Source organism: Malaclemys terrapin, chromosome 17 (assembly GCF_027887155.1).
Source record: "Malaclemys terrapin pileata isolate rMalTer1 chromosome 17, rMalTer1.hap1, whole genome shotgun sequence".
In the NCBI taxonomy this organism is placed as follows: Eukaryota; Metazoa; Chordata; order Testudines; family Emydidae; genus Malaclemys; species Malaclemys terrapin.
In genome coordinates this window covers 5827489-5844094 of record NC_071521.1, presented here as the reverse complement: position 1 = coordinate 5844094, position 16606 = coordinate 5827489, and the positions used below count along the sequence as shown (strand labels likewise).

General features: G+C 36.6%; 1 protein-coding gene across 3 annotated transcripts in view; it reads left to right on the top strand.

Annotated features, from left to right (window-relative positions):
- CAMSAP1 (calmodulin regulated spectrin associated protein 1) overlaps nt 1-16606 on the top strand; it is a 44317-nt gene that overhangs the window by 21308 nt on the left and 6403 nt on the right. For 2 of the 3 annotated variants that reach the window (XM_054007632.1, XM_054007631.1), the window contains 7 exons: nt 1923-2064; nt 3657-3796; nt 3883-3979; nt 7184-7361; nt 9750-9841; nt 11257-11341; nt 11745-14181. In XM_054007632.1, coding sequence (XP_053863607.1) covers nt 1923-2064; nt 3657-3796; nt 3883-3979; nt 7184-7361; nt 9750-9841; nt 11257-11341; nt 11745-14181 — 3171 coding nt within the window. The remainder of the gene's footprint in view (nt 1-1922; nt 2065-3656; nt 3797-3882; nt 3980-7183; nt 7362-9749; nt 9842-11256; nt 11342-11744; nt 14182-16606) is intronic. The other variant, XM_054007633.1, reaches the window with a different exon arrangement.

The window sequence follows — 16606 nt, the reverse complement described above, 5'->3', positions numbered from 1 at the left end:
ATTTAGAATGGAATGGATTGTTCAGACTCTTTTCTTGTTGTGGATGTAATGTCTTTCTCTCCAGTAAAGGAGATGAGGGAGCCTATAGTTTGGAGGGCTAAGGATTGCTAATGACTGGCTCAAATTTAATTAAAAAAAAATTGGCACTATATTTAAAATGGTTATAAAAGTTTTTCATTAGTAATCTTAGGTTTAAAGAGAAATCTTTAAACTACTTAACTCTACTGAACAACATGTAAATAATACACTTTTTAAACTAACCAGATCACCTTAGTATAGGTACTCATTTTATTTGATTTTAGCAACCACATTTCCAGTGCATAATGAATTTGATTGTTTCATGACTGATTAATCACCATCATATATCTTACTATTTCTTTTTGTGTAAGCCTGATCTGATGCATGCCCTATCGCACTGCATGCTGGAACCAGTGGAGTATGCGCGTGTGGTACAGTATGATTAACATTACACTACATATGTATGGAAAGCTCCAGGCTGGGGAAAAAAAAATCTGCACCTGGTAAAGAAAACAAATGTTCTACCAAAAAAATTAAGATGGCTTTGCCTACAGTGTAGCAAATATTGTTTACCTCTCTTTATACAATATAGATATTATTTAACAGAGTGAAAGAGCTACATGTCTTTTGCAATGGAAACTTAAAGCTAAACTTTATGTATTATATAACATAACTTGAAATATGCTGTCACTTAGTTAATTTCTTACTTTTTAATTTATTGAGTGACCTTTGTTCCATTGAACAGAATTTTTCTCAGCCGGTGCCATCCTCAAATATATATACATATATATATTTATGTAGAACGACACACCTTTCCTGAGCTGTCTTGCAGAATGTATAGTATCATTCAGAAAAAAATGGTTTTTAAAAATAAATGCATTTTATGTATATATTTAGAGTAGAATATAGTTGCATAGTAGACCAGATTATAGTAGTCAAAATAGTTTCTCAAATGTAGATTTTTTTTTTTTTTAGGCCCTTCATGTATAAATGAATATTTTCATTCTAAAAAGGATTCCTACTAGGATTCATAGTGTGTACTCATCGTGATGTCATTCCATCAATTAGCTAGAACTTAAACAGCACACTCTTAAACGCTGAGGTACCTTACTAACCAGCATGTGACTTCTTAAGAATATTAACATTAAATAATTTTTAGTTTGGAAAATTGCCTACCAGCAGTTCCAAATGATTTTACTTTCTGTAGTTAGATGACTTTGAGTAGTCAGCTCCTACTTCCCAAAATCTTTAGGGTGGGGTTTTCAGAAGTGCTCAGTATTGACTTGACTTGCTCATGCTGAAATCTTTGGGAGTTTTGCCATTGACTTCTGTGGCCTCTAACTTTGCTGTCATTCATGAGCACTTTTGAAAATCCCACCCCAATTTGTTTTTCTGCTGCACAAAACTGGGTTGATGAAATTGCCTATGGTATTCAGTATCCATTCAAGAGAAGTTTGACTCCAATAACTCATTGCCTGTGAAGTCTGGGTATCTGATGTTAGTAGGGGGCACCCTGGCCATGATTAAGTTTTGTATTGGCTTTTCAAGTTTTAAGTGGGTTTGACCTAGTCATCTTTGTCTTTTGGATTTGATCTGTTGCACTCACACCTCTAAGTGGGTGGAGCTTGATTTAATCTGTTTTTAGTTTCTAAAGATACATAGGTTAGATTTGGTGTTGGGGAGTGCTTACAAATGTTATGGAAAAATGTTAAAAAGTAAGTAAAATAGTATTCAAACTTGACTTCTATTGAGGGAAGAGGCTAACATTCTAAATGATTCACAGTAGATATAACAAATTAAAACTAAAGATGCACCATAAGGTATTTCAGTAATTATGCAGTAAAACATTGCACCTCTTATTAGCATAATATGACTGTCTTTTTTTTTTTTTTTTTTTTTTTAAGGTGCGTTATCGACGAGACCATCTTTCAAGCAGGCAATTACCTTATTTCCCATTACTTGAAGACCTGATGAAGGATGGCAGTGATGGTGCTGCTCTTCTAGCTGTGATACACTATTATTGCCCAGAACAAATGAAGCTAGATGGTATGTGAGGAAACTTTTAAAAATTACTTTAATTAAAAAAATTCCACTAGAAACATAAAAATATATAATTGATATATACAGTTGGTCATTTTTTGTGCTGCGTTGTAGTATTTGTTAAACAAAATATAGCATAACCCAATAATTAATCTGTTGTCCAAAATTAACTTCAAGTCAGGCAAATAGAAATTTTTCATAAAATCAATATTTGGTGTTTCTAAAACAACATCCTTTTGGTTCATTACTTTGCATCCAAAGGCATTCTAAAGAATATAGCTACTGTAGTTCCATATCGAATAAATCAGATGTACATCTTTATTTTGTTTTACAGATCTAGGAACATCTGAGAATGTTTGTTTTTGTTAAAAGGAATTATTTTAGTAATTTGGCTTCAAACTTAGTCTCAGGAAAAGGAATAAGTATACAACTGTCCATTTATCTTAAATATTTTTGCCATTCATACATAATTTGATAACATTTAATTTGTATATGTGGAGAAAATTTAATCAGACTTAAAAATATAATTTTTTTGGAAATGTTTCAGAATATACAAACCATAAACTTGCATATCTACCCTGAGATTTATTTTCCAGGTATTGTTTTCCTGTATGATTCATTTTCTTCATTGAATTATACTTCTTTCTAAGTTTAACCCCTTTATTAAATTTTCTGCTCTCCTTTATTAAATTTTCACTCAGAATGAGTCTCCAGTACCTTGCACTTTGTGGAGTTATTTACATATGTGCAGAATGGCTTAAAATGCCATATGTTCAATTGATTCTTCCATTTGAATACTCCAATTCCTGGAGTTATCTCAATTTTATTCCTTTTTGATCAGTTTGTTCAAAGTAAAGAGTAATATCTTAATAGTGGCATATAAATACCAAATATTTAAAAACAAGATTTAAAAGCCAGACAGTAGAACTTATTCCATTTCTTTAAACTCTAAATAAGTTCTGGAAAGAAAAATAAGGTAAAGATGATGTGATGTAGCTATTTTGTTTAATAATTGTCAAAGTATACACAGTTACTTAGCTCACAATTTGTAAAATCTGACTTGATGGCGATGCACTAATCTGACACTCAAATATATAGTTTTTAAATATCCTACTGCTTTAGTACAATATCCGGTGTTATGTAGCTTTATAATGGAAGCAATATTTTTTTCTTTGCAATAAAGTTTGCTGCTTCAGAACAGCTTTTTATTCAGTTTGGCATGGTTGTGTGTGTTCTGCTTATTTTACCATGCCTGTCACTGAGGTTTACAAGCCCTTGTTTGGATGGGTGTTCCAAATTGAATACAAACCCATTTGTTATGCCTATGTATGTTCCTTTCTCCTTTCATGTATATGTGACTTCCTTCATTATGATGGTTGATTTCAATTTAGGGCCAGTTTAGATGCATCACCAAGGATTCCTCAACTTTCCATTCTGGAAACTGAATTGGAGTCTCCTATATCCCTGCTCTGAAGCTGAGGGTTCATTTTTTTTTCCCTGCATGTATTGTTTACAGTAGCTATGAAATAGACTGGGAACCCAATATTCAGTTCACCAGGATAGTTTCAATAATCCTTGACTTTTTCTTTCCCCACCAGATATCTGTTTGAAGGAGGTAACCTCAATTGCAGACAGCCTCTATAATATTCAGCTTCTGAGAGAATTCTCAAATGAATATCTAAACAAATGTTTTTACCTTACATTGGAGGACATGCTATATGCTCCTTTAGTTCTGAAGGTAAGACGTAATGGAAAACACATTTTTAAGCAAAATGTAGGTAAGCCACTAGCCTAAACTTTTTTTTATTTTTATTTTTTTTAAAGCCTAATGTTATGGTTTTCATTGCGGAACTATTCTGGTGGTTTGAGAATGTCAAGCCAGACTTTGTACAGCCCAGGGACATTCAAGAAATAAAAGATGGTGAGATATTTTGACTTTTCGGTAAATATTAAATCTGTATTTTATTTGTTTAAACAAATATAAATTTAATTAAAATGCTTTTTACTGTATTGTTCTCTCCATTGATTGATTGCCATCAAAATATTTTGTTCTTTGAAGTTCCTTGAAAATGTTTGTTTAAAAAAAAAAATTGCCTTGAGATCCAGCTGTGGATTGAAAGATATATAATTGTATCATCTGCTGTCACGTTTCACATTCTTTTAAATTGTTCTCTAGCAACTTCCAGTCTATGAAAGGAGAAGGATGTTAATTATTAACAATGAGGAAAAATGTTAAAACTTCATAGGAGCACCATCAAATCAGATACAATGAAGATAAATTGATCGTTAGATCACTTCTTATGAGTTTACATATAACTTTCTCCAGCTTTTGGGGTTTTTTGCTTGCTTTTGTTGAAGTGTTAATGGCTCACTTAACTCCTTTTGAAACTTTGGAGGGAGTTAAACTGTAGTAAAAACTTCAAATTTTAAATGGTGCAACAAAATCCTAATGCAGTTTGGCAAACTGCAGTTGAGGATTTATTTCTGTCCTCTTGAGATTTTTTTTTTTTTTTTTTTTTTTTCAAATGGCAAAGGTAAATTTCTTTCATTCATCATGTCATGGATCCTCTGTAACTGAAGACCTAAAGCCTCACTTCTTTACCAAACTAATCTGAACTTCTGAATTCATCTGTTTAGGTCTCTGTCATGTAATCTTCACTTCAATGGAGTAAATTGTGACTACTTACACCATCTGTTTATGCCTGCAGAAATGAGGCCAGAGTGCTTGCTTTAGGTCATTTCTTCTGCAGCATTGGAATCTTTTCCATTTAAACACCTGTTAAAATCTTGTTTGAATGTTCAGATGATTCAGCCCTTTAAAAACAAGTGTAGTAATTCAAAATACTTACAATTATTAAACTATTTTAAAGTGCTGCAATAACAATTGTCTTTTTATATTGGGTTCTAACAGAAGACCTTGATGTAACACCTCTTTGCCTTCCATGCTCGGTGTATCATTTAATCCACTGCTATGTGGTATAACTCACAGTGATAGGGACTTGCTTTCATTCCCCCCTGCAGTTTGTTGGGTACAGTATTCACATCTGTTTCTTAATCTGTTGTGCAATGTTCATGTGTACTCTTGAAGAAGTGCTACTCTTCATCTTGGAAATGGCTACATTTCAGAAAGAGGTGGAATTATTACTGTATATGAGGAGTGTCAAAAACATGACCCCTTGGGCAAGATCCAGCCCACAAGACATATTGAGATTTGTGCAGAATCTCAGCTTTCGTTTTAAAACAAAAATAAGTTCTTAGTAGTTGGCTGCAGAGAGTATTCCAGATGTGAACAGAATGTAACTGATGTAGTCATGGCGAACTGAATCTGAAGACAGCCTGAAACAGTGTTTCAGAATTGAACTCCCCATCCTCTAGTAATCGGATTGAAGTGTCAGCTATAAAGCCCAGTGGTGACATTTAATTGCCAACATAACCATATCATTCTTGGTAACTTCTTTGGTAACTTCCCCAGAAGGAATGGGGAAGAAGGTGGTGGGATTGCAGTTTATGGGGATTGGGAACTGGGAGTTGCTGCAGGGAAGGATATGCAGAGAAGAGAACAGAAGAGACTCAAAGACAGGGCAGGGGGTAAGAAACACAAAAGAGAGTAGGGAAACAAAGGTAGGAATAACAGTGGGCCTAAAACAACAACAACAAAGCCTAGTTTCTGAATGAGTCAATGCAGCAGTAGGGCACTGAACAAATAATTTAAGTTCTTTTACTACATAAAAGCCATATTCTCCCTTTGAGAGAGAAAGAGAGAGAGAGAGCATTCTGCTGGGCATAGCATGGCGTATACCAGCCCATGGATTGTAATTAAAACATGGAATTCGATCCATTCCGAATGAGTTTGACACCCTGGTATACGTAGGTGAGTTTTAAAGCATTTTGGGATGAAATATACTATGTAAATGAAAGGTATTTAATTTAAAATTCTCAGTCATCTTCCTATCAATGGCAGACTTGGATACAGTGCTGACTTGAGTCCCATCTTTATTGAATGTCACTACAATTCTTCTTTTGTAAGACATCTTTTTAGCACAAAACCTTGTCCTCAAAAGTGCTGTTTTAAAATAAATTTATAAAGTTTGTCATTAGTAACTTCCACATACAGTAATTAAGGTCGGGTGCAAGTAGTGGAGCTCTACCTTGGTTTTTTATTTTGTTGTACCATTACCTGAAGTGCTTTAGAATCACATCACATTATAAAATGCTGCTTCTGAATCTCATAACTTGTTTAAATTAATACTCATGTGGGCATGTCTTCACTGAAGTATTAACTTCAGGTATAATCAAGTGTTGCTCACAATCCGACTCATGTCCACACAAAAATCTATAGCTTGAATTAAGTGGTGCTTTAAACTTGAACTAGCTGGCTCATCAGATGGTATTGGTTGAAGATCGAGTGCTGGTGATGGTCAAGCTAGTAATGCAGTGGGAATGCAGCTTTGGGCTCTTTGAGTTAGCACAGTTCATCAACTGCTAATCAGATCACTCTATAGCTTGAATGTTTCACAGTGTGGCAGGCCTCACTTGAGCTAACTTGCAGTGAAAATGAGATGAAAAATGTGTAAGGAAATGAAAATTATGGTGAAGTTTTTTATTTATATGCTTAAAACTTAATAGAATAATCTTTTTGCTGAAACTATTGAAATTGATACCAATATTCTCATTCTCAAACTTTGTTGCATTAGTCTAAAATTTAGATTTTGTAACCTTCTTTGAGACTCAGAGCATAAAGGAAAATTAAAGTAGGTAACAGTGTATGGTACTATTGCCTCTGAAGACCTGGGTTCAACTTTGCATGCGTCTCATGTACAATGAGTTAGGTAATTCATCCACAGACAGATATTTTTAATTAAAAAGCCACTATTCCAGTTTGCTCTAACTTATCTGAGTTTCATGATTTCTCATCAGTGTCAGTTTTCATATCTGTTCTATATTTGACTATTCTGTATTTTAACTATTCTGAATCATAAATGTTGCAAAAGCTAAAGTGAAATTTAAAGTTTCTCGATGTTTTAATTCTGAGCTTCTGCAGTGAGGCTACATGTTTTTTTGTACTACTTTCTAGTGTTGTTGTTGTAATTTGAAGTAGTGCTAACACTTACACAAATATGTACAGCTAAAACAGTGTTGCAGCAGAAGAGCAGTCGTCCACCTGTTCCTATTTCCAATGCAACTAAACGAAGTTTCATGGCTAGTCCGGCTAGTACAAGTCCAGCAGACCTGCAGCCTTCAATTCAGCTACCCCCAGAAGCTTGCAACAGGTATTACCTGCACCCTGAAGAATCTGACTATCTGTAAGTCTGTCTTTCTGTCTCTAGATTCATCGTCTTGCTTCTATTTCCAGTCGGGTAATCTAGGAATTTCTATTACTGCTAAATTATCTGGTTTTGTTATATATATGAGTTTAAGGTCTTTGCACCCTGTCTCTAAAACGTGCACAATTCTCAAGATTAAGGAAATATTTGACAGTGGTATATGTGATCTTCATAGCATGAGTGAAAAACTCTAATCATGATCGCAATATCACTGTATTAAAGCTGGACTAATTCTCTGTTAGGCAATTTTAAAAAATGAAAGCTATTCTGGAATGGCAGTATTACTGATAATTTCTTATGAATGACCGTACAGGAAACAAGCAAAACAAAAACCCAAACTGAAATTAGTCCACTGTATGGACAGAAGAAGAAAAAGAGAACAGTAAGCAAGAGAAATGTTTGAGGGGAAAAACAGACTAGTTTGGATCTCAGTTCTTATGTTGCTTTCCATGCTGATAAGAACTGGAAGTCTTCTAATGGTTACTGGCAATTCTGGGGTAGCGAAGCCTTTTCCCCTCAAAAATGGTAGCATACCTAGCTGTTCTTCTTCGAGTGGTGGTTCAGCCTCATGATTCCTATTCTTTGTAGAGGATGGAAATATGCCGTCTGGTGGACTGCTCTTATGAGAGGTAGCAACATTATTCAGTATGGAGGAGAGTGGACTGAGAAGGAACTTACCTATGCTAAAGCCTATGAAGCTATTAGCTAGACCAAATCAAGGACTACCATCTCGTCACATGATGTTGATCAGGACACAAATAGGGGTGTAAAAATTGCCTTACTGGATCAGACCATTGATTCATTTAGCACATTATCATGCTTCTCAATGACCATACAAACTGCCAGAAAAAAAGGTGCAAGAACCCTGAACTGGGCAGTTTGCAATAACCTGCCCACAGGGGACATTCCTTCCTAATCTTCTCAGAAGTTGGCTTGTGCCCTGAAGCAAGGGTGTTTATATGCCTTCAAACCTTTGTTTTTAATAATCCTCTCTACTACAGCCATGATTGTTCTGAGTATTCATATAAATGTCCAATCCTTTTATGAATTCTATTAAGGTTTTGGCCTCAATAATATCTTGTGGCAATGAATCCCACAGATTAATTGTTGCATAAGTTTTTCCTTTTCAGTTTTAAAGTTGCAGCCTTTCAAATTCATCAACATCTTCTCTTTTCATATGTTATGAAAGGGGGTAAATAGGATCACCCAGTTTATCTTCTTTATTTTACACATTATGACCCCCCTTGTTTGTTTTCCCCTAAACTAAATGGTCCCAATCTTTTCAGTTTATCTTCGTATGGACACTTCCTTTTCTTCTAATAATTTTTATTACTGTCTCTGAACCTTGTTTATTACTACTATATCTCTTTCCAGGGAATATGAAAGGTGGGGGCATACCAATGGCATATTATTTTCAGTATTACTTTCCATTGTAATCCTTATGCAGCCTAATATTTTAACTTTTTTCACAACAGCTGCATGTAAAGCAAAGGGATTCGTTGAACTGTCCACAATGACAAGCAGGTCTTTCCCCTGAGTTGTTAGTTAACTTAAAACCCACTAAATTGTATGAAAAGTTCAAATTATTATTATTTATTATTTATTTTAGAGAGCACTATCCATTAAGAAGTTGAGGTAGCAGAGCTGTGGATGGTAGCACTTTAGGAGCCAGTCAGTTAGTTGATTTGGTCTTTTGATGTAACAACCACAAAAATCTGCTACAGCATGGCATTTTGGTTTTGCCTTGTAACCCTGTAGCTTTCGTGACTACATATATATATTATTTTCACACATTCATGACAATATATTTAACTTTGCCACAGATCATATTTCAGATGGTTGCTCCAGTTTAATAGCTTATTCTGGATATGTAAAATCTCTCTAACTGATTTGGGTTAAAACTCTCTGGGTTTCTTTTCTAATATTCTATTCTCTTTCAGATTTAATCATAAGATTAAACTGAAATCTTAACTCTAGGTTACTTTTGAAGAGGTGTGTTAAGAATATAAAATTTCTCAACCTTCCCTCGGTCCTCTTTTTCTATTAGTTATACATGGTTTTTGTCTCCAGTGTACTGTTAAATAAGTTACATATTAAGATCACTGCATGTGAATAAGTAAAACATGTCAATTTGATTTCCAGTAGTAGACTGAAATGTATAATACTGTAACTGAAATATTGATTTTAATTTTCCATATTCGCTTAGAATAACTTTCACCAGTTCTTTTATTTAGTGATACATATTTGCTTGGCAAAAATGGTAGGGTATCGGCTATCAGGTAACTTTCCTAGTATGTCACTTTTCTTCTACCTCTCTAGAAAAGTATTTCTCATGATAGTGATTAAGTTCTTTGTTTTTTTCCTTAGTGGCAAAGGAAGCCCTGCCTTTAGCCCATCCCATCCATTACTGCCTTTGAGACAGAAGCAACAGAAATCATTGCAAGGGGAGGATAGCTCCGGTAAGCCTTCCATCTCAAATCTGTATGACAATGTAAGTGAGCCAAGTAGCCAAGGGCAGTGTTTACCTGGAGGAACTAATATAGCATATTTACAAATATGATGTCAATATAAGCATTATTACATTGTGAATGAGTTCTCAAACATGATGATATTGATTATTTAGGTAATGTAGAAATCTCCATTTTGGCTGTGGATTTAACTTTAAACATTCTAAATCAGAGGAACTTTAAAGATTTAAACTACTCACCTATAAGCAGATTCGGGGGAAAGGTGAGGAGATGAGTTGCATTTGTTACTATATGTGGTTCATAAGTGAACAATCTAAAATTGAATTAAGCCACAGTCAGTCAATATGCAGTCACTTATGTATCTATTGTGGTCAGGGCCGGCTCTACTGTTTTTGCTGCCCCAAGCAGCGTGCTGAATTGCCTCCGCGGATGGTGGGGGCAGTCCGTGTGCTGTTAGGGCGACACGCACGTTTCCGCGGCGGCAATTCGGCGGCAGCTTCTGTCTTCAGCCGGAAGATAGAAGCCCCCAAATTGCCGCCGCGGGCAACTGAACATAGAAGCTGCCGCCGAATTGCCACTGCCGCGGAAACGCGTGTGCCGCCCTAACGGCACACGGACTGCCCCTGCGGCGGCAATTCGGCACGCTGCTTGGGGGCAGAAACACATGGACTGCCGCCTCTTGCAGATTGCTGCCCCAAGCACCTGCTTGGAACGCTGGTGCCTGGAGCCGGCCCTGATTGTGGTTAAAGATTGCTTCAGAATTTAATACTGACAATATAAATTTCTTGGTATCTTAAAAATCCCTTTAATGTCTTCAGGAAAGATATTGTAAGAGTGCAAAGTATTATCAGTATCATTTGTTTCAAAAGTGAGTGTGCTCCTGAATTAAATGTACAAGAAATGAACACACACAATTTGAGTTTCTGGGCACAAAAAGAAAGCAGCAGCTTATCAGAGGTATGGAGAACTTTGAGAAAAGGGTTAGGAAATAAGATAGTCAATAACAAATTTACTCAAAGTTCCAATGTGTTTTGCATGTCTGTGTATTGAGGATTATTTTAAAAATTGGCTTTATGAAAGGATCCTATTCAAGTTTAGCATTTAGAATTAAAGCAAATGCTAAATTACTTGTTTAATAATCTTTGACATTAAAGATTTCTTTATACCTATATTGTCTACAGCATCCTAAAACACATACATTTGTTGGAGGTTAGCTTTTACTTTTCATATCTATTTTAAATATTGAATTTGCCTTTATTTCTTTTTTCCTGCTTTAGTATACTAAGGTTTCCCTGTTTTATGCTGCCATCTCTTGGTGATGTAGTTTATTGTATTTAATGTTTTAAAATGATGATATAAAAACACCATTTCCAAAGCTTTCACTAAACATTTAAAAAATATTATAGGTCATCGACATCGTTCTAATTCTTTGACACGAGTTGATGGGCAGCCACGAGGTTCAGTTCTTGCATGGCCAGAGAAAAAACCCAGGTAATTGCTCTGTTTGATGTAAGAATTTTCTTTGTTCAGAAGGGAGGGTTAGATTATATGGCAAGTTGACTGCAGTAGTCTGAATTGTTTGAAGCCAGGCATATTTAGGATATTTTACTTTATTTAAACACACTGGCCTACATGTTCAGAGGTGATTTGGGTGCCTCGATCTTTGAGTGACAATTTGAGATGCCTTAAAGGGATGTGATTTTTTTCAGAAAGTGGCAAACACTGCCCAGCCTCTCAAGGTCAAGGCATCTCAAATTGCCACCTGGTATCACTAGTCACTCTTGATATAGGCCACTCTTCTCAAAATAGAGCACAGATTTGTATATGTTGTTGTCACTGCAGATTTTTTACTTTCGCATCAATAGATTCTTTTTAATGGCTCTGTCTCTTCTAGGCCTCTGTCTCAGCCAACACCGTTTGCTCTTCATCATGCCACAAGTAGCGATGTGGACCCTGGATCTGGTGATAGCATTAGCCTGGCTAGATCAATCAGTAAAGACAGCCTAGCTTCAAATATTGTCAATCTAACTCCAAAACACCAGTCTCATCCTTCATCAATTAAAACGAATGGAAAAAGCTTACTGAACAATGTTGAAATTGAGGATGAAGATGAAGAACTTATTGCAATAATCAGATCTGATGAAATACCAGACCGGGGTGACCTCGAACTGAAGAGTGTATCATCCAGGGCACCTAGCCTAGTTGCAACCGCATGGTCTTCAAAAACACAAAGTGAGGCCATAGAAAGCAAACCAGATAGTTTTTACTTAGAACCTTTAATGCCTGCAGTCCTAAAACCAGCAAAGGAAAAACAAATGATCAATAAAGAGGATGAGTGTGGCGAGGGGAAACAAAGGGGCTTCATAACAAAAAGGCTAAATGAGGGGCACCTCCCTATGGTCCGTAAAAAAGCAAATAGCAGTCATGGTGATCATGATATCAATAGGACTTTTACTCCAATTTCTAGTTCTGATTTCACGGCAGTTGCAGGTCCCTGTACTGCAGATTCATTGACACTCTCTGAGGCAGGATTAGAAGCTCCTAGTCCATTAGCTAGTAGCAGTTTAGATCCTTCATCTCAGGAGCAATCCACTGGAGGATTCTTCCTTCATACTGCCAAAGTTGATGAAGATGTAACAAGCAAAGTCAATGTCAGCTATGTGAAAAGTACTAACCCACATGTTCCCAGTACCACATGGACTATGATGAGACAAGATTCTGATTCAGATCTCGATGCAGAGGTGGCTGAACAAGATTTGGTGGTGGTAGATGACCATCCAGTAGTCACTAAATACATAGGTGAAGAGGAATCAGCAAAGTTACAAGAGGATATGAAGGTAAAGGAACACGAAGATAAGGATGATGCCAGTGGACGTTCAAGTCCATGTCTGAGTACAATTTCTCAAGTTAGCAGTGTGTCCATGACTAGTGGGAGTGTCAGAATGACTAACTTTGCAGAACGGAAGCTCCAAAGACTTAATAGCTATGAAACAAAGTCCAGTACAAGTAGTTCCCAAAAGACCACACCAGATGGGTCAGAGAGCTGCCCAGCACCATTAACGACTTGGAAACAAAAGCGAGAGCAAAGCCCCACCAGACAAAATAAAGATAATGTCAATCTTTTGGCTTCTGAACTGGTGCAGCTCCACATGCAGTTGGAGGAGAAGCGAAGAGCAATAGAAGCTCAAAAGAAAAAAATGGAGGCTTTGTCTGCTAGGCAGCGACTAAAGCTGGGTAAGGCAGCTTTTTTGCATGTTGTTAAAAAAGGGAAAGCTGTTGATGTTCCACAACCGCTTAAACCAGAACACTTAGCAAAAGAATACTCTCGGAACAGTGGTGAAGATTTAGATGAAGTTTCTTTGAGTTCAAAGTCTGAGGAATTTCTGGTAAGAGAGGAAGAGAGAGAAGAAATGCTTTATGATTCACAAGAAGTAACAAAAGTGAAAATGCAAGAAAACATAGCTTTTGTTGAGCTACACAAACCAAAAGAATCTGCTGCTATGCATGAAATAGAAAAAAGCAAGATTATTTCTGCTGCTCTTCTAGAAGATAATGGGACTGAAGTGGTGGATATCAATGAATGTGATCTTTCCATTGAAAAACTAAATGAAACAATCAGTACACTTCAGCAGGCAATATTAAAGATTTCTCACCAGCAAGAACTTCTTATGAAATCTCCAACGGTACCATCACCAAGTACAAGAAATAACTCACAGGACCAAAAGGTAAAACCATCAATTCATTTTGTTGAACCCCTCTCTCCAACTGGAATGAGCAATCTTCGTAAACCACCTCGACTTGGTCAAGGGCGGAGTCCTCGCTCTGGAAAACCAGTTGAACTGAAAGTTGCTAAAGACAGACATCAAAACTCCACACGTATTAAAACCCCAACACAAAGTGTAGAAACCTTACCACATTTAAGACCATTTCCATCTAATAATCCATTCAGGACACCAACAGAAACTAGTTTTGAAAATAGTCCAGATCATGGAAGTGGCTCTCAAGATAAGTTTTTCTTTGATAGCTATAGACGCCATGATGAGAGTAATCAACGGGCATGTGTTCTTTCTACTTCCAAAGATGCAAATATTATCTCTGAAATGAGCAAAGATGTGAATAGCAGCTTAAAAGAGGGATTAAATTCTTCCGATGGCTCAGGAAAAGAAAACGTCCCAGTGGATGAACCACTGAGAAGCAAGGTTAATCTCATAGAAGTAGACCTGTCTGACTTAAAAGCCCCGGATGAAGAAGGAGAAATTGAAAGCCAGGATAGCTCTACAGACATAATTAATGAAGGTGATCAGAAGTCTGGGCTAGGGTTTTTCTTCAAGGTAAGTACAGAAAGTTTTCCATTTCATATATATGAAGCATCATTAGACATTTGTTTAATGTGAGAATCTAGTGTGTATGTTTATTCCTCAAACTCCTTTGGCCCAACTCACCACAGTGTGGATGCACTTTAATGATAAAACTTGAATCTGAAAAGAATTCTTTGTAGAGGAGAGTTCTTCAAACTCATGGGTGAAATCCTGGCCTAATTGAAGTCAATGGCAAAGCTCCTATTGATTTCAGTGGCGCCAGGATTTCACCCCATACGTTTTTACTAATATGTTCAAAGGGATTTATTCTTTGTATTCAGAAGATAAATGCAATGGGAAGAATACTTTCATAAAATGTATATGTAATACAAGCAATGTAACTTACTGTTGCTCATTTACCATCTTGCTCCCAAAAGTTGGGATAGGGGAAAAAAAAGATTGGCTGGAATACACATTTCACTTTCACTTTGTAGTCATTAGATGGTTTTTCATCATGTGCTATATGAAGCTGGATATAATTTCAGCAATCTGTTAACTTCATGACTAGATTCCATGCCACTGGAGGCATATGAAACCACCATTTACTTCTGGTGATTCAGTTTCCAGACATCATCTGATACTCTTCAATCTATATAACTTGAGCCATGGTGGTAGAAATAATGGAAACAATAATTAAATATTTTAAAAGCCTGTTAAAGGTCTATACCTTCCATATGCATAAACTACATTCTGTTATTTTAAGGTTTGTTGTGGGATACATGAAACTGAGATGAATAATTAAAAATAACTGTTTTTGTTAATTTAAACATCCTGTCAAACAAATAATTGGGTTCCCCATGAGATGATTTAAGACTAATCTGTCACCACCATTTTGTCTTGCATCCTGTGAATTCTAAGAAGCATCTTCAAGGTTGCAGAAATACTTCATCTGCAATTTTTGAATTGTTTGACTCTCTATTTGGTGTTCTGAGATAACTGTAGCTTGAAATGTTTACCCGACACCAGGAAGTTGCAAACATACAAAAGATGGATGTGGTGGTTGGTAGTTCCTGGCAGATATAAACGCCATGCATTGGTGAAAAATTTGTGTGACATATGTCCAGCTGCTGGAAAATGAGAATTTTGATATCATCTGACAAACTTCTTGTATCTACCTCCTATTTCCAGTGAGTTGAGGAGGAGAGGGAGCTCTACATCTTTTTCTTGCTTTCTTCCTTGCCCAGGCTGCTGGAAGGAGATGGAAGGTTTCTTTCCTCCATCCACTGGCTGATATTAAGAAAACTTTTTTCTTTATTGGTCTCTTCCATCCTACATTTTCTGGAGGCTTTTTTTTTTTTTCTTCAAATGTGTGCCTTTTTGAAAACATAAATTCTGTCTTTTGTGTATTGAAATAGTTTCTCTGCTGCTCATCTGTTGAGCTGGACAGGGTATAGAATTATTTGCATAACTGGCCGTAAAAATTTCAGCAAAGCATTTTTGATCAGAATTAGCCTATTCATCAAAATTAAAGCATTTGGCAGGACCATGTCAGTTTTGACAAAATTTTGACAGAACCGTACCTCCAAGCCAAGTTTCAAAACCTGCCTGGTTTCCTGTTAGCTTACCTGCCCAACACGTCAGCAGCCCGGCTGGATTTTCAGGCTCCCAGCTCCCTGGCAGCCTTAAATTCTATTCTCCTGGCTCAGCAGCTGCCTAAGCTCCCAGGGCTTCCATGACTTTAGGGCATCCCACCACATGGGCTGCCTCAGAGTTGGGGCTGCCAGGGTCCCCAACACTCAGTAGAGGTATGCAGAGAATGGTAATTTTGTTACATGGAGAATTTAGAAATTTCCAGGTTTTTCTCCAGATCGTTGCAAAACCATAGCTTGAAATCCTATGCTAAAAGGAATTACTGTTTTCCAGCCAGCTCTAATTATCTGTATTGTGGTACTGCATAGGAGCCTAGGTCCTGGGCCAGGGGCCCGTTGTGTAAGGCACCGTACAAACATATAACAAAAAGATGGTTTTTGCTCCAAGGATATTAAATCTAAGTAATGTATACCTCTACCTCGTTATAACACTGTCCTCAGGAGCCAAAAAATCTTATCGAGTTATAGATGAAACCGCGTTATATCGAACTTGCTTTGATCCTCTGGAGTGCGCAGCCCCACCCACCTGGAGCACTGCTTTACCGCGTTTATATCCGAATTCGTGTTATATCAGGTCACATTATATCGGGGTAGAGGTGTACTAACAGGCCATCTTTGTTTCATCACTGGCTCTAGAATGTGTAAGGGGAAGTTGTTAGAGCTGAAGTATATTAATGCTATGATATTTATAGAAGCACTACATATTTTTCAAATGTAATATTCTTTGCAGCTGTTAAAATTTAAAGAAGCTACTAGGATATTGTGTGTGCTTGCGTTTCTGTATAGTATTAATTCTAGTGAGTATCACA